General features: G+C 33.5%; 2 protein-coding genes across 2 annotated transcripts; both read left to right on the top strand.

Annotated features, from left to right (window-relative positions):
- Positions 1–806: 806 nt before the first annotated feature.
- LOC123307302 (4-coumarate--CoA ligase 3-like) lies at positions 807–9,259 on the top strand. The gene is made up of 7 exons (XM_044889548.1): positions 807–1,117; positions 2,271–2,481; positions 2,538–2,668; positions 4,747–4,972; positions 6,016–6,204; positions 6,257–6,400; positions 8,330–9,259. The coding sequence occupies exons 1-7, from the start codon at positions 923–925 to the stop codon at positions 8,968–8,970; spliced, it is 1,737 nt and encodes a 578-aa protein (XP_044745483.1). The 5' UTR covers positions 807–922; the 3' UTR covers positions 8,971–9,259.
- A 6,547-nt stretch (positions 9,260–15,806) lies between these two features.
- On the top strand, positions 15,807–17,165 carry LOC123307352. Its single transcript, XM_044889630.1, has 2 exons — positions 15,807–16,268; positions 16,581–17,165. Exons 1-2 carry the CDS (start codon positions 15,824–15,826, stop codon positions 16,784–16,786), a joined length of 651 nt encoding a protein of 216 aa, XP_044745565.1. The 5' UTR covers positions 15,807–15,823; the 3' UTR covers positions 16,787–17,165.
- The last annotated feature ends 7,131 nt before the right edge of the window (positions 17,166–24,296 follow it).

The following is a 24,296-nucleotide window of genomic DNA, read 5'->3' as shown; positions in this document are numbered from 1 at the left end:
AACCAAAATAAAAAATGTAACAAATTACAGTGGAACATGAGCTGAAGGTAAAAAATGCTCGTGAAAAGGCCACGAATCATCAAAAATGATTGATAATTCTTTCGTTTGTCAATTTTTCGTAAAAGGCATTCTGCTGAATTCTACGAAGGAGTAGAAGTGCACATAATATTTTAAAAATATTTTTAAAATATGTATTATGTCGCCCTCCTACGCCTTCGTAGAATTCTACCCCCTGTCAGAAAAATACTTGCAAACAGCCCTGAGAAATTGTTAATATGCAAGGTTAAAAAATGTAGGAAATCTTCAACCGAAATTCGTCTGTTTGTCGTCAAGTTTGAATTGGCAATCATGTATGAACTGGCAATCATGTATATTTAATTATTTTCAGTAAAATAATTGTCAGTTCAAATTCACGATTAGGCATAATTGCCAGTTGAAATTCATGATTAGGCATAATTGCCAGTTTCAACTGGCCATAATACATAGGTAATACATTTTCTGCATGTCCGCTAAGCGTCTTCGAAAGATTCTCAGAATTTTTAACAGATCATTGAATTTTCTGTTAAATAGTGAATATTAATGGCGGCAAATGATGAAGATGAAGATGCTCCTGTAATAATGATCCAATAATTATAATTTCAAGTGTTTTGAGAATTGAGATATATTTCAAAGAATCGAAACATCCGCCACTGTTTTTTCAGTCTAACTATCACCCACATATTCAAACAAGTTTCTATCTCTATCTCTATCTTTACGCTCTGACCTTTGGAACTCTGGTGGACATTACATGACAATTCGGAGAAAGAAGTTGATTGAATAATCATGTTACCTCAAATCAGTCATAACCAGAGCCGTAGATAAGACAGAGCACAATAGCATTAGTTTGAAAGGATCCCAGTATTATTCTCCATTCATTTCGAAGATGATTCATAGAAGGTTCCCATTTAAAACTTTGTTGGTTAGGTTCAAATTGAGCGCTTACCAGAAAAGGGTTAAGAGCCATATTTCGAAAAGTTACATAGTTAATTCCGGTTTTAGTGATGTTGCAATACCCAATGTTTCTTTGCCGGAGTTTTTTGAGGAGTATCATGAGAAGTTTCATAACTTCACTGCCATTGTGAGTACATGATTTGAGAAATTTTTTCAAAGAGGGAGGGGTTGAAACGTCTGAAAACTTTTTTCAGCTTTTCTCCCCATTCCCCTTTAGACTGAAATCTACAATGGATTATGGAGCAGCAATTTATTTTTTAATTTGGTGTGAGATGACGATAATTTGTTTTAATAATCATAAAACACGATCAGAATGAATTTCTCACGCAGATCAAGAATTTAAATACAAGTATTATTGTAACAATACAAATTTAATTCGCTTAATATGTTATCGTACCATTTATTTGGTTGGCGAGGGCTTACAATGGGTTAGACAAGGAACAATAGCGCATCCCGAGAGTATTTTTCGAGATTTTAGCATTGAATGTCGACCTTTTTCAGTTGGTAATTCGACTTTTTAATGAATAGCATAAATTCGTAAAAACATGAAAATGAAACAGTCTTAATTATTCACATTATGAATTATGCACAATACATGAATGTCTAGTACCTAACTACGATTTATTCGAATTTTGAGGAAATGGATCTTTCCAAGTCGAATCTCCAAGGTCCAGTTCGTTGACTTCGAGTAACGAAAAATTCGAATTACAGAAAAATGCACTGAATTCTTCAGCTTCAGTGTTCCCGAAAGAGGAAAATTTTTGGCACTTAAGATGCGCGTGTCGAAAGAGATAAACGACTCGAACGTTGACTATCGAAAAATTTCGGAAAAGATGGAATCAATTAAATAATCGTCAAGACCGAACGGCTGCATCGAGATCCATCAAATTTTCAGATTTATTACTAGAAGAGTTGCTTTTTCAAAATATGTAAAACATTTCCATCTACGGTTACTTTTATTGAGAGAAAAACGACTCGAATACTGACTATTGAAAAATTTCCAAAAAGATGGAATTAATTAAATAATAGTCAAGACCGAACGGCTGCATCGAGCTCCATAAAATTTTCAGATTTATTACTAGAAGAGTTGCTCTTTCAGATGTATATTACATTTCCATCTTATTTTTATTGAAAGATAGTTTCTAGATGTACCATAATTCTTGTTGTTCGAGTTTCAATTTTTCCTCAGCGACGCGGTTTGGGATAGTTCTTTTTCTTATTTACATCTTTAATTGGGTATATGCTTGTTTGATGTAATTTGGATAAATGAATAAATTCAGGAATGCGCAGTCACCAGAAGGAAATACAATTATGGCGAACTAAGAAGAAAAAGTACGAATCTCGCTAAAGGTCTGAGGAAATATTTGAGACTGACAGATGGAGATGTGGTTGCCATTGTTCTCACGAATAATCCCGAGTTCCCCATAGCAAATCTTGGAATTTTGAAGGCTAATCTCACAGTGACTTCAGTGAGTCCAGTTTTCACTCCAGGTAAAATGAGTTTCTTTGAAGATTCATCATCTTAGGACATTTCATACTTTTTATAGAGGAAATACACAGACAACTTGTTGATGCCAACGCTAAAGCGATCATCACAGAGGTCGATCTTGCACCGACAGTGAAAAAAGCTCTTCAGAAATCTCTGAAGGACTTACCCCTCATTGTAGTTAAAACGAGAGTAAGTATTCACTAGAATGAACGAGAGAAGGTCCAGCTGGTCACGAATCTTGGAGAATTGAGAAAGATGAACATAGTTGGGGAGTCCAAGAGGGAAATTCGGGAGTTACTTAAGCGTGTCAGATTAATATAAGAGGAGATACTTTGTACCCTGTAGATTGTCTAGGACATCCTGTCAGAATAGTAAAAAAAAGATCATTGTACATTCTCCAGCATGTCAGTTTAAGATATAGGGTACTCTAACGATTTGTCAAAATCAGCTGACTGTTTATTGCCGTGGGGGCACACAAAGCTTTTTAGTATCAGTTTAAAGAGGCATTTCTTAGAAAGTTATAGTCTAATCACTCTCATCTAACGTAGGGAAGAACATTTTTTCCAAAGACATTCACAAAACACAATACTCGACCAAAACAGCATGGAGGGAAAAGCTTGTGTGCCCCACGACAGCGGACGCTGTCGACGATTTTGACAAATCGCTAGAGTTCCCTATTGGTAGTTAAATAAAGGTTGAAACGTATATTCTCTTGATCTGACAATTTAAGCGTGACGAGGGCGCCAAAGTTGCAAAAAAACGTCGTTTTGAAGCTAATGATTCAAGAGTAACGGAAAAATTATAATCGGACAGTTTCAGAAAGCCGAAACAATAAAATTTGGCCATAAAGGTCAGATCAGTTTTTTCAATTATCTCCTCTCCTGGGCTTCAAATTGTTTTCAAATTCATTATAAAAGTTGTAGAGCATAAAGTTTTCTACAAAATTTGTCCGAAGGAATTGTTTCTACGTTTGAACGTTTTTGAGGTATATGGCGATGAATGTACATTAGACTGGGTTTCTACCCTGAGTCCTTGACCTTGGCCTTTCCCATAAGTAGCTAAGCTCCAAACCCTTATCACTCATTCAAGTTATAAGTGAAAACTCATTTTTCGGCTCTTTGGATTGGTGCCCCAATTTTGTAAGGTTTCAGACACTTTTTTATGTAGTTGCAGTGGCGTAGTCATTTTTTTAGTACGCCACTTCAGTTATATAATATTTACTTTAATTATTTCAAATATAAACCTAATGTTTTATTTTCATATTCTAGTCCCATATTTTTGTCTGATTCAGAATATACAATATATACGTCGTGTGTCTAATTTTTCTCAACGAACTCAAAAATTATTTCGGTCAACTTGGCATAGGTTATTTGCCATCAAGAAAAAATTAATTGTTACAAAGAATATACATCATACCCGCTACTGAAATGGAATAAAAGGAGCCGCTAATTCATAGCATTTCGTTGACGAATGAGTTTTGTGGCTCTGACGAGGTCAAATAAGACCGAAACCATGGTCAGCATCTACTCTTTGTCGACGAAATGAAATTTCTGGTGATACTTCGAGCGATGGTAGTTTGTTAGTTCGATTTAGATCGTAACATTCGTTGATTTCATTATCTGCGGATTTTATGCATCTGAATTAATTTGATTATTAATTGTTACAGTTCGAATATAATTTCAAAATCTCACCACTGTCTTCATTATGTACAAAAGTTGTTCAAAGCCGCCCCTATTATGTTTTACCTCTGCCCAGTTTTACCCGTCGGGATAATGGGGAATAAATACGGTATCAATCAATAATATAAATTTTACGAGCACTTTCAACACGCTTCTCAATTCTTCTGAATCAACTGGTTTTACTTTACCCCATTTCACGATAGAACAAGTTTGTTAAATGACTTGAAGAATTATTTAGATAGTCCTGAATGTACTGGACCATATTAATCATACTAAACAATTTCACATGTGGCAGGAGTATCTTTCCAGTCCAAACTTAAAAGTTAACGAATACCTACGCGTTAGACTTTGAGGAATGATAAAATACCATAATCTGGAATTATTTCGACGAGTTACACCTTCCGTCAGAAAATACTCACCTTTGTAAACAATCTTCATTATATTTCATGCATTTTGAGTCTACACTGTGGTAATTCAAATTATCTTCTTTTTTTGTTCACGTCCATTGGACCTTCACTCAGACCAGACCTGCACTCAAAAAACTAAATTCGATACAATTAAAAATAAGGAATTCCGAATTTTGTTTAGACTGACCAAGAACTGATGAACGGCTGCATAGATTTTCACGAATTTGTAAACAAGGAAATAGACGATTTAGTGCTATCGTCTGTGAGACCTGAAAGTGTGGCTTTCCTTCCATATTCTAGTGGCACCACTGGATTACCGAAAGGAGTTCAACTCACTCATTCGAACTTAGTAGCCAACATAATCCAGCACAACAATCCAGAATTACGATTCAAAGAATACGCTACAGGTAATGAACAAATTTCCTTTATAGTTGTTTTGAATAGTACCTACTCATTTATGTCGAAATATTTATCACCGCAATGAAGCGACATGAAAACAATTAAAAAAAGTTATATGAAAATAAATGTATGCAGTAATTTTCATTAAAAATTATAAGCAGTGCAAAAACGAGAAAATCTGAAAGGTTATTTTCAAATTTAAAATGCAATAAAAACATTTCTCTGCTTAGCAGTTTGACTGTTTTTTATGCGAACAATGATAATGATGTCAATTGGTAGAAATTTCGCACAAAATATTAAAAACAAAACCAAAATTCCAACTGGATGTTGCACGTAAAATAAATATTTATTAAGAGAGGTCTACACCGTTTTGGTGGTCAGTTGAAAAAGAGAAAATGAATATCTTACGTCAACAACCACTAATTTATATGGGGTTTCATTATAATTCAATTCAATCAGTTCGTCATCTCGGAAAGTCAAAAATTTTTGTATTCGTTCAAAGGAAAAAAAATAGGTAATTTTTTTAATTGAAGAACAAATATTAATTCATATTATTAACTTTCCGAGGTGAAATTATCTCTTCTTTGAATTTCTACATAAAAAAATTTCTAGAAAAGTCTCGCCCTTGGCTACAATTCGTATCCTGGTGAAATTGAAAACGCACGTTCGTTAATTGCTGCCATCTTTTCGACGAAAGTGGAAACGATTGTAATATTCGTAACTTCTACTTATCGTTCAAGTGTTCTAGCAACACCCCACATTTTGATAGTCTATCCCCCTTTACGCCTTATACGTACTCTTTTCACAATTTTCTAATTCGAACGATACTAGAAGGATGGTGCCTTACCTCCTCCCCAAATGTTCGCTTACTCTCACGCAATTCACACAATTTCATCACTGTATTTCATTTATGTATCTGTGATAATTGTTGAAATAAATATATGTTATTATTATTATTATTATTACGATTGGCGAGACATTTCCGTGGTATAAACTCCTCATCAAAACACACTCATCAAGACCGAACCATTTAATAATGAAAAATTTGTAGATAACTACCAAGAAGTATTACCAACAATCCTACCTCTCTATCACATCTTTGGATACAATGTTGTGATGAATGGAATTCAATTGTATGGAGGGAAATTAGTTACCATTGGAAAATTCAATAAAGGAGAATTCATATCCATGCTAGAGAATTACCAGAATAGTTCGATTTTCTATTTGGTTCCACCCATAGGTAATTTCCTTTGGAATCATTTTTGTCTTACACTTATACATTTCATTTTCAGTTTTATTGATGATCGGGAATGATCGCATAAAAAGGGAATATCTCAGAAATATCAAGGCTATATTGAGTGGCGCAGCTTCTCTGGCAGCGTCAGATGAAGAACGCTTCAACGAAAAGTTTGGAAATCACATCAAAACGCTTCAAGGTATTTAGATGACGAACTTAAAAAAATTGCAGCGTTACTAAGAACTGAGAAAGAACCAATCTAATGGCAGGTAGCGACCAGGATCATCTGCCAATTGAATTGGTTCCTTTTCTAGGTTTTAGCAACGCTGCATGAATCCACTTTCATCTGCGGCTACATTCCTTCACTGGTTTCAGGTTTCAAAGTATCACTTTCCCGCACCAGTGTGGGAAAAATTACTTTCCGCCATTAGCCGGGGAGAAATTCACTTCCTGAACTGAAATCAGTGCTTCCTGCACTAGTGCGTTGAAACTACACTTTCTAAATGGAAATTAGCGCTGGAAAGTGAATAAAAACGCTCAGGAGTAGACGCGAAGCGAAAATCGATGAGTTTTGAGTTTTGACTGCGAAAAAGGCACTTTGCCCGTGTGTAATATTATTCCGAGTATTATTCTTATACGAGCATATTTAAACCTTTTAATGATTTGGATTTGCTGGAAAGAAAAGTTGGGGTTTCATGATTGAAATCACTATATATCACTATATAGTTTTGAACTAACTATAAACCAATGAATTTCAAATCATAATTAATCGAATTTTGCTACTCATTAAAATTCAGTTGTATAAAAAGAAGGCTTTATATATCTATACTCTTTTTACTTTTATTTTAGCACTCGGTTGGCCATGGAAATTTGACACATTTCACTCGGTGTCGGTATAGTAGGAAAATGTGGGGTTATGAAGCTTGTCAAAACATTTTTGGGTTTTAAATCAACGCTATGTTGCCCGTTCTAACTAAAAGTTTCTGTTATTACGTATTTTATCACAATGTCGAATCTCTTCGGAAAATAAGTGACGAACATAATTAAAATTTATACAAACTGATTGAAGGCATACCAAATCCAGTTATTTGCATGGAAAATACAAGAGATCAGTATAATAGCATAATATTCACTAGCTTGAGAAGAGTTAATTTCCATTATCTTCTTTGGCTAAAGTTTGAATACTTTACATGAGTTGTAGATTTCAAATATATTAACCCGAAGATGAAATGCATATCATGCAGTGGTTGGGAATGGGTATCTCCCGAAGGAATTCACAGATAATTACAAGAATGTTAAATTCTTCAACAAAAGTCATCTTGCATCTATATAAGTAAAAGGAATTAAAGGAAGTTTCAAGTCAAGATGAACTTCACCTTTGAACAAAAATTTCACATGAATAAACAATTAACAGGACAACTGGAGCGTATTTGTCGCTGTTCATCTTAATACATTGATATAATAATAATAATTAGGTATTTATTGTTACCTTATGACATTTACAATGTATAGGAAAGTCAAATGAAAAATAGAAAAATCAATTTTCGGGAACTTATTCTACGATGACATTTATCGAAGATCCTGTAGTAAACTTTTCCAATCAATTCACGCAAACATAAAATTCTCAAATGCCACCACTTTCTTGGGTTCCCTAATAAAAGGAAATTCTTTGTCATCCTCTTCATTCACAATCTTTCTGGTTGTGGAAATATTCAGCTGAAATATCAAGTCGTTTAGATTCAGATGAAACATTATATAAATTCTCTTACATTGAATATGTTCGCTACCGTCTGACGTATTGTGGATTTTAGAATATCAGGTTATAAATATTTGAATGAGCGGACCTGAATTCTGAATAGCACTTCCTGAAACCCTGTCCCTTTTTTCAATCACTTTCAAAAACACCCTGCATACATAGGTTGATATTCCGCTGTCAGAAAAAGTTATGAATGACGAGAGAACGAGAATTTTAGAGACTTTCATAAGAGGGACGAGACTAGGTCCTTGCGGCATCCTCTTTATTCAAAATTTGTGTTCCTCCCAAGCCACTTTCTCTTTTCATAAGGACAGATTTACCCATAACTCTCCATTTCCATCGTGTAACTCAACTTTATTATCATCATTTCAGTGTATGGATTAACTGAAATTTCACCACTGGCTACATCACTCTACCCTAATGAAGTAGAAGGAAGTACATCCTACAAAGGTACGATAGGAAGACCTATACTAAATACCCAAATCAAAATTGTGGACCCCCAAGATCCTAATGACACTCCCTTGAAACCCAACGCAAGAGGTGAACTACTAGTCAAAGGACCACAAGTTATGAAGGGTTATCTCAACAGACCTGAAGAAACCAAGAAATCCATAACACATGATGGATGGCTCAGGACAGGAGATGTGGGCTACTACAACGAAGAAGGTTTCTTCTTCATAACGGACCGTTTTAAGGAACTGATCAAAGTCAAGGGTAATCAAGTGCCGCCTGCGGAACTTGAGGCGATCATCCGTTCTTTTCCTGGTGTTTTAGAGGCTGCCGTGATAGGAATTCCCCATGAAACCAGTGGTGAAGTGCCGAGAGCTTATGTGGTGCCCAAGAGCGGCGAAGTGATAAACGTTAAGGACCTAACTGAATTCGTTGATGATAAAGTGGCTAAATACAAAAAACTAGCAGGTGGAATAGCTTTAGTTAGCGAGATTCCCAAAAACGCCTCTGGTAAAATACTGAGAAGGGTTCTTAAGGAGGACTATCTGAAAAAAAGATCATAATCTGTATTAATTGCTGTTGTTTTATTCTGATTTGAAAAAAAATCCCAACATCCAGTAACTTGATCAACTCAAATAAACTACCTACAAAATATGTTTGATGAAATTATACGAATTGGTACATTTTCATGGATATCTAGTTTAATGTGGAAACATAAAAATTCTCAAATGAAACTGAAGAAACTGTATGATTTTCTGTAGGTTGAGTTTCTACCACCAACACCCAAAGGAGCTATCGTTAACTCTTCACAAATATTTGCTTATTGATAATTAACTTAAATTATGACACTGAACACAATAAATTTTCAACTATGACCTATAGGGTAATTCTTTGATTTGTACACATATTTTAACACTAAATTCTTGAGGTAAATAAATACCTTTTATCTTTAGCATTTCTTTCCGATTACGTCAAGATAAAAAGATAGTTATTCTAAATTTTCACGATGAGCTTTCCTACACCAGAAAACCCAAAACTGAATATTTTCGAAACATTAAATATTAAATATACCATTTTCATTTCAACATTCGAAATAAGTTAGGTACCTAATATATCAGAAAAATAAAGGATATACTCAATTTTCCATCCCATTTGATTTACTGAGTAGTATTTATGATACAGTGAAAGAGTTACGGAATTTCGCTGGCGATAAATATTGAGTCTTGATTTTTTTTTTTCGATAATAACACCAAATTGAGCGTGCATGCTGGTACCCACTTATATTCTTTTATTTCAATATGTATTTATAATATACAGGGCGAGTCTTTGACTCGTACAAATATTTTAACAGTAGATTCTTGAGGTCAAAAGAAACATTTTTTTCCTCTGCCTATTCGGCCCTGATAAGAAGATATATATGAAAACATAAAATAATAGCCATTTTAAGTTTTCTTAATGAACTGTACCACCCCAGGAAAAACAAAATTATTTCAGAATAACTAGTGAATTCTGTGACAATACACACCTGTGGATATTTGTTGTATTCTGCCCAAGTACCCAATTTTTCAAATTGCACAGATACTTTGAAAATTAACATCATCACTCGAAAATGGTGCATTATACGAGAAAATATGAAGAATACTTTCATTTTACAGAACGTTCATATATTCATTAGATAGCGTCCAACTTAGTTTCAAGAGTTAGGTTAGTTTGGTTATTTTATTGTACGTAATTGTCCTAATGAGAAAACTGGAAGATGTGTGTGATTGTCAGTGATTTTTGTATGACCCTCGGTATGACCAGATTCTGAGATAAAAAGAAAAGACTATTTTTAGGGTCGAAATTTAGGGGTCTGTAGCACCTCACTTTTTGAGGTGGAAATGAATTGAAGTTGAAAGGAAATATCTAACGTCTTTTTCTGATTTCCTTTACACAATACCAGGACAGAAAATGATTCATCTAGTTGATGTTGCCAGAACGTGCAAATGTTCACTAATAAATAATAAAGAGAATAGAGATATACTACACACAATACACAAAATGATAATAGAGAATTTCAATGTCGAAGATTCCTTCTGCTGGTTTTCATGTTCATTTTTATTTTATTATTTTTATAGAAACTGTTTGAAATAGAGGAGGTATCGGTGCATGCCTAATTTAGTTTTTTTTTCTGAGAAATGTGAAAAATGATCTTTTTTTTATGTAATATGATTGATTTTGAAAAAGATTTTTCTTGAAATATCCTTGAAACCCACACACAAACAGGAGGTCTGTAGCGGGAGAAAAATTGTGTGATTCTCCTTCAAGGGGTAAAGTTGGTAATGCCTTACGCTAAGGAATACTAAGACAGAGGGTTATTGCTACAATTCACTAATGTAGACTTTACAATTTATTACAGCCGATTGGAATTCCATAAAGCTGCATTCACAATAGGGAATACTCCTTCTGACGAAAATATGATGTACATATTTTTTATGAAATATCTTTGAAACGTCACATTTTGAAATAACCATTTCAACCGTTTCCCAAAAAAAATTATTTCAAGCACTTATAAATGGAAAATAAAAATGGGTATTTAAAATTTAAAGCGTTTCATTTCGATTGCACAAGTTGGCAACATCGACTGAAATATGCCTTGATAATAAAGGACAACAAACACATCATCTTGATGAGATAGACAAAGATGGCTGTCTGCGACGAACGAGGAAGGTCGTAAAATTTAATGGGATTTTTATGGCCGGTTGCTGTTGAAGCTCGCGAGTAAGTACGCCCACATCTGTTATTTTCGTAGATAGAGGAAAGAGAAGATACCGCATTGCGCAGCTACGAAGGAGAACTCTCTGTGTCCAAACTCCAACATCAACTTGTTTTTGTTTACGTTTACCCCAATCCGAATTTATCTTTTTAGGCATATTTGCCACAAATTACACAATTTCCTGGCATGCCGACAACGAAATTCTTGATACTCAAGTCTTAAAACGAACGAAACACTATTACATCGAACACAAATACGATAATTAACATTCAAATATTGGGGTAAACGTAAACAAACATGGAGTAGATGCACACTAAATGTCAACAAAAACATAGAGATGTTGGACACACTTTTCTTGTTGTTTACGTTATCTTCCCCTTCCTCTATCTACGGTTATTTTATAAACAAGCTGATCGGTCATTGTTCTTTTCATTGTATAGTAGGTGCTGTTGCCAAATCGTAAACTCGAAACCAAGCGATTTAAATTTTAAAACCCCATATTTGAAGAATGATTTTGTATAGTGTCCACGTTATGGCTGGTTGCGGTGGTGGGTGTAGTGTATGTAGATTTTAAAATCACCCACTTGTAACTTGGGAAGAAATGTGATAGAGGAGGAATGGGATTCGCATCAGAATTCAGTACAAAAAGTAAGCAGTGATAAAACAACCGATATCTCCTTCAAACAATGTGGGAGCTATTGGATAAAAAAAAATCTATAAAGCTCTCATACTCAGTCTTTAATCAGTAAAGGGCAAACAGTGTGAACATGATCAAATTCACTATCTTGATGCACCGGGTCGCCTAAGTCTTGTTTGTGGGGTTCCAAGTGAAGCGATAAATAACATGAGGACCCTCCGTAGCTTGAAGAAATTAATCAATTAGACCATTATTTATTTATGAATAATATAGACAAATCTAGTTAAAATTACCTCAGTGGCAGTCATGTTCATTCTTTCCACTTTTCCTCGTATATTGAGCCTTATTGGTCGAACGTAAATGGTTGGAGAATCGTCAGCTTCATCGTCACTGCTTTCTTCTCCTCGGCAGTAGTCACACTTATGTGGTTTTTCTGTGGAATAACTATAATCGTGATCCATGCTGATGCTGATCACAGAACACAAATCTGATCGACCACGAGGTCCACGAGCACTTTTGTTGTTGACGAAACTAACTTACACAGATTACAGAGATCTGTGCTAACTTAACTGAACTAAGGGCTCGGCGACTCGGGAACTTGCCGAACTTGGACTACCTGCTAAAATAGGTTTGCGCAGACATGTCGTTCTTCTTGAAAAGATCTACCCATTTGTGTATTAGAAAGCGTAGTTTTCCGCTCTCTGTGTTTACGATGCTTCTACTCTGTAATCTGTGGCATAGAGAAAGGGACTCTTGTCTCTGGGGGTTTGTTTGGAAATATACGGAAACCGTTAAGCTGGCCATTCACGGTGGAGCCGAAAACATCGCGCCGAACCCATTGATCTAGGTCTGCACACGTCATGAGTCATAACCCTTTTATTCTGTAATCTGTGGACATCTGTGGACATCTGTGGACCCTTATACAAATTCACGATCAAGCCATCGATTCCGTCGAGCTCAAGCCGTTTACTTCATAATTGCACTCTAGTTGATTAGCCCACGATGCTAAATCGGGATTTACTCGAGCGTCGTGGAGACCTATTGGATTTTGAAGATTAGATGGTAGAAAGAAAAGAAGGTTCTATGATGTATGCACTTTTAGCGGTGGGGAAAGCGTCTGCAGGTTTTCCGCAAGATGTAAAAAAGATCGTCAGGTGTACTTACTTGAGCGTGTCAGATTAACATACTGTATATGCCCTACGTGTCTCTGATAATAAATTCACGTTAATCGGACAGTTTGCGTGGTGGGACTGGCCGTACGGAAGAGTTGAAAATGGTAAACAAAATTTTTTCGAGCTTGTCAAATTTTTAAAGGATATTTTAATTGGATCCAAAGGAAGCTTCTTTTCACGAGACTGACGAATCGGACCTGATGCAAGGCTACAGTGGTCCTTCGAAAATGCAAAAACAATCGTTACTTGTACATACTCGAGCGTGTCAGATTTTCATACAGATGGTTAATCTCGGTGTTGCGAACGCGTAGACTTATTAATCTGAGACTAATCAGGGGGGATTTTCTTAATCTAACAGTTTGAAGGTGATAACAATGTATTTTTTCAAAAGAAATTCCTTTCTGTAGCTCCAATCGTTTCTATATTCATTATGAAAGTTGTAGATTGTAAAATTCTATACAATTTTCGTCTGAAGCAATTTTACATATTCTTAACTGTTTTCGAATTAGAGGATGATGAGGGCGAGAAGCTTCGCCACACAAGGTCAAGGTCAATGTAGAACACCAGTCTAATGAACATTCATTGCCATATCTAAAAACGTTTGAACGTAGAAAGAATTGCTTCCGACGAAATTTGTAGAAAATGTTATGCTCTACAACTTTTATTATGAATGCGAAAGCAATTTTAAGCTCAGGAGGAGAGATAATTGAAAAAAAACTGATGAAAAAACTGATATTTGATATTGCTTCGGCTTGCTGAAACTGTCAGATTATATTTTTTCTGTTATTTTTGAATCATCAGCTTCAAATTAAGAAAAAAACCACTGCGCTCGAGAATGTAGACTCTAGTGTTCCTATTCAAAAAAACATAACTTTGGGTCATAGCCTCGTAATTAAAAATCCTGCTAAAAAGGCAAGTACGCCAGTTACGCCACTGGATTCTACTTAAAAAAGTGCCTGTATAATGTTTTCATTTCAGAGCTCTATCATCAGTAGTAGCGGAGATATAAATTTATTTCGAAATCGCCATTTTCCCAATTTTCGCTTGTAACTCGAAAACAAAAGAAGGTGGCCAAAAATGACTACTACTCTTGGTCTTGTTAGTTTCTCAGAAAAATAGAACGAGAATGGGGTATCAGATTTTGTCTATCTCCTCTTGGTTTGAAAGTTGTAGTGCTAAAACATCGAAATTTGCCCACCCTGTACAATGATCGTTTTTTTTTTACTATTCTGAGAGGCTGTCCTAGACAATTCCCTCTATATACAAGTCTAATTATTGGCAAATATCTATTCATATCCACCGTGATTTGATCTTGATAAATAATATGAATGAGGAACTTGTTAACTTAGCTGCCACTGCAGTTTGTATTTATGTGAATAAGAAGAAGAAACCAAAAAAGCAGTGGCAGAAAGAATGGTTTGCCATTCGGATCTCCGTTTGATTAAACACCTCAAGTTAGAACTTACTGACTGGCATAACTACCTCAGTATGTATGAAGCAACATATTATACTAGTACATCACTAGAAATGGGTACACATATCATAAAAAATGATTCTATCATTTCTATTATTCGTTAAAAAGAGAATGACAAAATAAGTCAAATTAATAATTGTATTATGGTGCCCAAATTCGGCATATAATGAATGAAATAAATTATAAATAAATAAAATCATACAAAATATGTATAAGAAAGAGGCATACAAAGGTTTTTCGATAATTTTGATACAGTATTACCAAATAATTTCCCGAGATATTTCATCCATATCAATTCTTCAGAACAAAAGTTACATATCACTCAGCTTCATCTTCATCCCACAAACATTGGGGTCAGTAAAAAGTAAAATTGGTAGGATGTGAAGTAAATGTCAATAGCGGGTACTTTCCATGCTAAAATCCTCTTCGCTTCTTCCTTGGATACTGGGATAGGAGGCGATTTACGTTCCTCTTGAAAAAATTGTAAATTTTCGTTATTCTCATCGATTTCATTCGATACTAATGATGGTTGAAATAAATTGGATAATGTTTGTCATGGGATTTGACGCAAGTCATATCATAGAATATAACATTGAAAAATTCAGATAATCAAAGAAATCTCTGGAATCACAAAACTGTGCTTTTTTGAAAAAGTTCTGGTGAAATTTATCCTCGAAGCCTGCAGTTTCAGACGCATCTGATAGACTGATAAGTTACATGAGTCATACCAAAGTTCCTTATTTTAGCTGCCCTTCAGAACCCTCGGGTTCTGAAATTTTAGGTAAATTTTTGACTTTTTCTAAAATACATACCTAATATCAAACCACCTGTACATTGACACGATAAGATTTTTTAATTTTTATGATCTGAGAAGATCAAGTCAACCATAACTGATGAGTAATGAATATGTTTTGCGAAATAAATTAGGAAATGAATCGAGAAATTGAAGATGAAATATAATAACAGATCCTCAAATCTCATACTTATCCATTATTATTTATGAGGAACACTAAACTTCATTAGAAGTCTATAAGGTACAGATCCACAGTAGGGAGCAACTTTATCGAAGAATTTCGAAATTAAAAGTTCGCAGACTTCAATGAAGAAATTTTAATATGTAAATGTAAGAAAAACTTTTCTTACGTGTTAAAACAAATTTAAAAAATGAAATAAAAATATTCGCATTCATAAAAAATATTTATTACTCACCCTGCCAATATAATAGGATGCTCTGATATTAACGTAAATAGAAAAAGTCGAAAAAATTATATAAAATACAATAATCCCGAATGTAATTACCTAGTTAGTTTCAAATCAGATAGACACATTCAATGAGAAACACTTTTCAATTAAATTGGGTTTTTTATTTGTATTTGCCATGTTGGGAGTTGTTCACATTTCGTCAATGGATACCTTTAGATTATACACTAACGATTTGTCTTTTGAAACGAGCATGTGTGTCTACAAAATTAACGGTGTTTGTATTGTTATTGAAAAAGAGAGTATGGATAGTAGGGATATTCAAATAATGGCATTCACTTTGATGTTGAAAAAGTTCCCTGTTTTATTTTCTAGAACTCGAAAGACAAGAAAAAATGAAAATTCCGCTTTAGAATCTTTGAAAACATTATACGAGGGCACGTTTGGACGAGAAATCACTTGTGATGAGTTGATAACGAAGATAGATGACATGAAAAAGACAGTGACAGAGAAGACACAGTTGAAGAGTGGGGTTAACAGGGAAATGAATCTTCAAGTATGGGAGAATATTATACTCGATTTGATGGATGGTAAATCGAAGCCCTCTAGGATCAGGTTGAAAGGTAAATAAATGAATTATAATTACAACATTTAACAAATGTTATTGAACATGTAAATCCACGTCCACCAAACGTTCTTTGAAGTTTTCAATTGTTTCTCATTTCCCATAATAATACTTTCAATTTAATATGAATCTGAGTACTAATAACTAGGAATTATTTTATGTAAAATGATAAATATTTAATGATACATTAATAATCACCCAATTCAAGTTAAATCATGAATATGTATTTGTGAAATTTCAATCCTATGGAAGTGCTTCTGATATTTAAAGAGAAAACAAGCTCAAATAATTGAATTTCATTGTTCTGTAGGTGCACTGATCCGGGGTTTGTCTACTGATGATGACGAAGAAGAAAATAAACCTAAAAAAATCAAACTTGCAAACCCATTAGATGAATATGAGACGCATGAAACAAAACAGTTGTCAAATGAACAATTGAAAAGATATGTATTGTTGCAACAGTTGCGGGTTTTAAAGTTGAAAGAGGAAAAATTGAACCGTTCACTGACAAAATGAAATGACAAATAGAAAGCATTTTATTGAAATCTTCATATTCTTAGACTGAAGGTTTGGCACTTTATATATTTGATCTAAAGCCTTCTTCTTATAAAGGTTATTTGTGTGAACGGCGAAAATATAATGGATATTGGTTGTTGATGCATTTCTATTAAATTATTGCACTTAAGCAATTGTTGCAGCAATACATAAATTTCAATACAAGAATAGATTTTTTTTAAGCACAAACAATGAAATATTGAATTTGCACAATTATTCATTAATCATTATTTTATATCTTATAGTTGATTGTGATTTTATGTATGTAGGTATGAGGCTGTTAAATTTTGGGTTTATTCCCATCAGATTTTTGTTTCAATAAATGTTTTCTCGTGTTTCATTTGAGTTATTGCTATTTAAGTTTATGGGTAGATACCTGAATTTTTTTCTCATGAAATGATGATACCTTCACTTTGGTCATTTATCAATTTCCAAAAGTAAAAAAACGAAACCTAGTAACTCTGAATATCACAGTTTATTTGCTTTTTCAAAAACGATTGAAAAATTTACCAACCAAATCCAACGTTCTTGATTTTTTCTACAACTACAATATCTTCCCATTTTTTTTTTTATGTAAGGCACGATATACAAATGCAGTTTTCATAATATACAAAAATAAAAAATCCCTGAAGCATAGGGATGGAGGTATGTTTTTTACATCGTTTTTGAAATTTACGTGCATTATTCCATAACATCATCCAATAGCATTTGATTCTACTCCATCCATTTCAAAAATAGAAAATTGGGATATGTGATGTAAGAAGTATATATTATGTACTCATGCAGTACGAAATATACTGTTTCCCATTAGTTGAGAAAGTTTCAATTTTCTTCACGACAAAATGATAATCGAAGAAGTCTACAGAGTGAAAGGCTACCAACTCGAGTTGTTACGACTTTAGAGGCCTAGAAACAGTAAACATTAGTTTCGATCATATTTTCCCGGTTGATATGATTCATTTTCATATATGTTAGGGAAAAAATCCTTTCAATCTAATTCTCACTGATAAACTAAGTTTCAGCATTTAGAGAAGCATAAAATTGAACTTTTACCCACATTGACTGACATTCAACTTGAAATATCAGAATTTGTTGAACTTTGCTTTGACAGAAGAAAATTTCAACTTGGAACAAATCTGAAGGTTAAAGTTATAAGTAAATTAAAAGCTCATGTTATTATTATATCAATTTATTCGCAACTGGATTCCTAATACATCTCACAGCTAATACGTGGAATGTGGATACATCGAACTCAATAATTTGAATGCAAATATAACATCATTATCTCTTCTCTTATGAAACAAAATGATAATCAGATAGACAAATTGAGAATTATTCCATGATAATTACACATTCAATGAAAAATCATAAATCAAAAACTATTTGAACGTATATAAAAATATAATAAATTCCAAAATAAGAGCCACGTGAGAAATTACAGATTTTTACAATCAATCTAGCTACCGTGAAGTTTTAACAGGCATATTTTGACAGACATATTGGAACAATCGTCCCAAAGAAACTGAATATTTTTTTAATCAGATCTGAAGTAGGTACGTTTCAATTCATACAACATTTCTTGTTTTTTCTGCTTACAAGTTAAGTACCTTTACTGTTTACTTCAAATACTATTGTTGTAAATGACGTAATATCAACATCCTCGACCTCTTCGTCTTTGTCTAGGCCCTGACCTTAACCTTAATCTGAGGAATTCTATGATGAGCAAGTCCACTTGAAGCTGTAAAAATATTTCAATTAAATATTTGGCTATGTATCTAACTTTGTTCGCAATAACAATAATTTCAAATTATACCAGAATACATTAACATTGATGCATAACCTCATACAGTGAATGGGAATAATGGGGAGGAATATGAAGAAAAAAAACAGGAATATTTGTATGAGAGATGCGTACCTTTAGATACCATGATTACAGTAGAAACTAGTGTAGCAAATCGAAAGGTTATATATTGAGAAAGAAATAATGTTATAATGTCGAATAATAAATCATCAATAAACACGAGACCGACGAACAATAATTAATAAAATAATCTTCCATGAGTTGTTAAACTTATAGCCATCGTCAAAAGCTACAATTGCCAATTTTAAAATAATTGTCAACCAAATGGTAGGAAAAAATAAACCCTTATCCTTTATATATTCAAATAATTGCGAGGAACTGTATCCTTTCAAATATAAATCATCTAAAATCGTTTACCCATAATGACATACTTTGTGATTCTAAATATCCTTAATCTTTTCTACAATACTTCTAGGAAACGAGGATGCTAGGAATCTTATGATTATAATTTCGATAGAAAAACTTAAGAATGACACATTTTGATGAATGTCTCGAATAGTAGTAAGTACATAATTGAAACTCTTTAGGAGGAATAGGTAAAGCTGTGACATGAATGATAAGCTCAGAAACTTTCTTCCAGTTTTCCGTTTCAATTTACAATGAAAATTGTGTGCACCATTAATGCGGTTTCCGGAAAAAATAGTAAATAAAAATCGATTTCAATATGATGATGAAAACCCTGTTTCTATTGAAACATATCCAAATAAACTTTTCAATAAAAAATTGGTTTTGGAAACGTAAAAATATCTTTGGAAATGGGTGCGATAGTTTCAACGTTTTGTGATACGAATAGACTATACAAGAACTAGTATTCATATTTATATATCCGATATTCGTACAAAATTTTATAGAAAATGGCTACTTTCGAAATGATATACAGCGTGTTAAGAATAAGCGAGACAAACTTAAAGGGATTTTGGATGAAAAAATAATGAGAGTTTCCTGTATAACTTTTGTCCGCAAATACTCCGTTCTCCGAGATACGGTGTGTTAAAATTGTCATTGAAAACAGGCTATCTATTTATTGTTTTAAAAAGGGTCCTGATTGGAAATTAAATTTAGTATATTTTAAGAGGTGTTTTTTGAGCAATAAGGCTATTTCTTTATATCTAAATAAATACAATAAGAATATAAACAATATAAGTAGAACATTCCTAAAATAAAAAAAAATATTTACCTGTCTTGATCTCAATTCCTCATTGTCATGATATCTCATGAAATGTTGAAATGGAATATTCGCTGCATAACAATTGATTTCCAACAAACTTTTCAGTCGTTCCATTATGTAAGTCTGAATATCATAGTATTCTTCGTCTGTGTACATTATGAGAAATTCACTGGTGAAACTAATATTTCAAAAGTTAAACACACTTAGTTGAAGCAGCTCTAAGCGTAGAAACTGAATGAGGATATTCTCATGGCCTTTCGGCTTTTATGAAATTGCTAGAGCTTCAAATTACCTGATATTTCTCGTTAATGAAAAAGTAATGCGAAATTCTTGGAAGGAATCCTCTAAGTGATTTTCAAAATTCGTTTAGTTGAACGAAATTCCATAACAATAGGGACATGGACAAATTAGAAATAATCCTTCAGCAATTTTCAAAGAACCATGTCACAATTTCCAGGTAAACCATCAAGAATTGCCTATCAGTATTTTGGATGTTTCAACCGAAAATTCGGAGAAAACACTTAAATTGATCATTACAAATTGTATTAGTGGAGGGCATAGGAGATAACCTCGGAGATACCTATTTCTGGAAACTTTCTCAAATTGATTTCTAATTCCTGCTTGCATTTTTTATCGAAGAATGAGATTTCAATTCCTCAATTGCAAACGTTTCTAAAAAAAACCTACAATTTATTGAAGGCGGTGATACGCCGAGAATGCCCGAGAGTCCGAGAGACCAAAGAGATTTTAACAGAAAACAAAAAGTGAAAATACTTTTAAATTTATTAATTAATTTATTAATTTTCTGACGAAAATATTTAAATTTTCGATTTTCTAATAGATAGATACAATGTTTACTTAAGAACATACCATGAAAATTATTGTGCGTTCGTCTTGTTAAGTTTACTTCAGTAAGATCGATTATTTCTGCTCCCGATAATTGTGATGAAATTTTTGATGAAAACAATTTATTTTTACGAAATATTGTATGGAAAAAACAAGAAAAAGGATGGATACGAAGGTCCCACATTCGGAAGCAAAACTCCTTTATTGTCCAAATAAATTTTCTCACTAGGAATTAGAGTCATTTTGTGAAAGTTTCCTCAATCGCTCAATCACTTCATTTGACAGATATAAGTACTATATTTTTTTGGAGCAAAATTGGTTTATCCAGAAACAGATCGTTTGTCCAACGTATGTCCACTTTTGTCCACCAATTTTTTACATTTGTCTATCCACAGAACCATAGAAATCAATCTTTGAAAATTTTGGAAAGTGTGAAGTTGGCACCCCCAAATGAAAATTTTTGAACCAAAAATTTCAGCTTCGTTTATCTATCGCAGGTCCATGTTTGTCCACCTTTTATTTTCATTTGTACAGGCACCGTTTGAGAGATATGGAACAAGAACTTGTTTCGGTGCATTTCCAGGAGAAGCACCCCCGAATTGCAGAAACGTATTTTTAATGGTATAGATCGTTTGTCCAACGTGAGTCCGCTTTTGTCCACCCAATTTTTTCATTTGTCCATCCTCAGAACCATAGAAACCCATCTATGCAAATTTTGGAAAGTCTAAAGTTGGCACCACAAAATGAAAATTTTTAAACCAAAATTTCAGGGTCGTTTGTCCATCGTAGATCTTTGATTGTCCACCTATTTTTTTAAAATTTATCCAGGCACCGTTTGAGAGATATGGATAAAAAGGTTTTTACGGTGCATTTTATGAACCGCTCAGCCAAATTGCGTAAACGATAGTAAATATCGTTTATCCAACGTTAGTCCATTTTTGTCCACCCAATTACTTCATTTGTCCACCCATAGAACCATAGAAATCAATATTCTAATAATAAATCGGAGAATTTCATCCATCTCGGCGCAGCCGTTCGGTCTTGTCGAATTTTTAACTGAACCCATCTTTTTCAGGATTTTTCGAAGGTCAGCTTTCGAGTCGTTTATCTCTCAATAAATGTATTTGAAGATGAAAATGTGATACATATTCTGAAAAAGCAACTCTTGTAGTAATAAATCTGAGAATTTCATTCATCACTGGGCAACCTACACTTCATTGAAGGCGGTGATATGCCGAGAATGCTCGAGAGACCAACAGGAAACAAGTAGTGATAACACTTTTACATTTATTAATTAAGCAGTGTGCTTTCTGACGAAGATCTTTAACACATTGACGGACAACGACGTCTACAGGGTCTTTCACGAGGAACCTCCCCCATATTTATACGGGAAACTACTGAACGTATTTTCATGAAATTCAGCACTTATAAGTATTTCACGATGCTGATGAAATCTAAAATATTTTCAAGGCATTAACACCTCCGGTTTTTCCGGAAATGACGTCAACTTCCGTTTTTCAAATTAGAACACCATTTTTTTATTGCAGAAATAGATTCCTTAGAAAATTTCAAGTTATTTTGATGTAACATTTTTCAGTTTTGGTTGGAAAATTCTCTCTGAGCGAAAAAATTCGAAAAAAAAATTGAAAATAGAGCTCCGCTGAAACAAGAATAACTTCGAGGTTTTTGGATGGAAAATTTTCATTTTTGGGATTTTTCAAGATGTAAGATTGATGTATCCACTTTAAAAATCGAAATCGCGATTCATGATACAGGGGGTGAAAAAATCGCTTTCAAAGTTAGGGATGACAAAATCGTGAAAAATCAATTTTTTCAAATTAGAACCCCATTTTTTTATGGCAGATATTGAATCTACGTTGAAAAATAATGTGAGTGTAGCATCACACCCTTGCCCTAAAGTGGATATTTTCTGAGTTATCCACAAAAAACTGTTTTTCGTCTTGAATTTTCAGCTATTCCTTTTCCCTTCACGCCAAAAAGATGAAATTTTCAGGAATTTCAAGGGTCTATATACTATATACCCACTAGGTATTATTTTATGTACCAGGATTGAGGAAACTAAAAATAAAGAAATATAATATCCAAAAAACAATGAAAGATGGCTTTCTATTACAGTTTCAAAATGTGAGAAGGAATTCTGAATAAAAAAGTTATAACAATTATACAGCAAACTGCGAAATTCTCCTATATTTTCATGCAGAATCACCCCCTAGGTTATCGCACTTATTCAGTAATAACACTCTGTACATCTACATACTTATCTACCTACAGTCCCTGGCCAGTTTATTAGACGCACTGAGGATTTTTTTTATATTTACTGGTATTGCCGGAGGAAAAAGCAGAATATTTGAATTTCATTTCCACAGAATGTCAGTTTTATCTACGACTCTCATTAAATTGTTCTATTTGGCATTTATTTTTGATGTTGTAGTATTAGTACTTAAGTATGAATCAGTACTATGTTTTCCAGTGGACGTCTTGCATTCTGCAGGTTGGACGTTATTTCGATAATCCACATATGAAATCATTATCTTCGAATGCAGCAAACCGAACAATTCTGCATTGATAGTATGAAGCTCTCATAGCTACACAGGGTGGCTCAGCAAAATATTAGAATTTCATGTTTAATCATCAATAAATCAATATTTTTTATTGAATATGATATATTATATGTGAAAACCATTTACAGATGAAGTATATGTAACATAAACATTCAATTTAATAATTCAATATTGAGATTTTGCATCGAATCAATGCGTCTAATAATATGGCCAGGGACTGTAATACGCAAATTGAAAATTGAAAATAGTGACTCACGAGATATATGCAATAATAATCTAAACAATATAAGTAAAACATTCCTACAATAAAAAAAATATTTTCCTGTCTTGATCTCAATTCCTCATTGTCATGATATATCATGAAATGTTGAAATGGAATATTCGCTGAATAACACTGGATTTCAATCAAACTTTTCAAGTGTTCCATTATATAAGTCTGAAAAGCATAGTATTCTTCGTCTGTGTACATTATGAGAAATTCACTGGTGAAACTGATATTGCGAAATGAAAAAGTAATGCGAAATTCTTGGAAGGAATCCTCTAAGTGATTTTCAAAATTCGTTTAGTTGAACGAAATTCCATAACAATAGGGACATGGACAAATTAGAAATAATCCTTCAGCAATTTTCAAAGAACCATGTCACAATTTCCAGGTAAAAAATCAAGAATTGCCTATCAGTATTTTGGATGTTTCAACCGAAAATTCGGAGAAAACACTTAAATTGATCATTACAAATTGTATTAGTGGAGGGCATAGGAGATAACCTCGGAGATACCTATTTCTGGAAACTTTCTCAAATTGATTATTAATTCCTGCTTGCATTTTTTATCGAAGAATGAGATTTCAATTCCCCAATTGCAAACGTTTCTAAAAAAAACCTACACTTCATTGAAGGCGGTGATACGTCGAGAATGTCCGAGAGACCAAAGAGATTTTAACAGGAAACAAGTAGTGATAATACTTTTAAATTTATTAATTAAATAGAGTGCTTTCTGACAAAGATTTTTAAATTC

This window comes from Coccinella septempunctata, chromosome 2 (assembly GCF_907165205.1).
Source record: "Coccinella septempunctata chromosome 2, icCocSept1.1, whole genome shotgun sequence".
Classification (NCBI taxonomy): Eukaryota; Metazoa; Arthropoda; class Insecta; order Coleoptera; family Coccinellidae; genus Coccinella; species Coccinella septempunctata.
The sequence above is the reverse complement of the archived record's forward strand: the minus strand, read 5'-3'. Positions and strand labels throughout refer to the sequence as shown.

Coding starts and splice junctions, on each gene's coding strand:
- LOC123307302 (XM_044889548.1), top strand. CDS start 923: ATGATTCATAGAAGGTTCCCATTTAAAACTTTGTTGGTTAGGTTCAAA. Junction 6,205..6,256: donor CTATTTGGTTCCACCCATAG/GTAATTTCCTTT, acceptor TTTCATTTTCAG/TTTTATTGATGATCGGGAAT. Junction 6,401..8,329: donor TCACATCAAAACGCTTCAAG/GTATTTAGATGA, acceptor TCATCATTTCAG/TGTATGGATTAACTGAAATT.
- LOC123307352 (XM_044889630.1), top strand. CDS start 15,824: ATGTTGGGAGTTGTTCACATTTCGTCAATGGATACCTTTAGATTATAC. Junction 16,269..16,580: donor CTCTAGGATCAGGTTGAAAG/GTAAATAAATGA, acceptor ATTGTTCTGTAG/GTGCACTGATCCGGGGTTTG.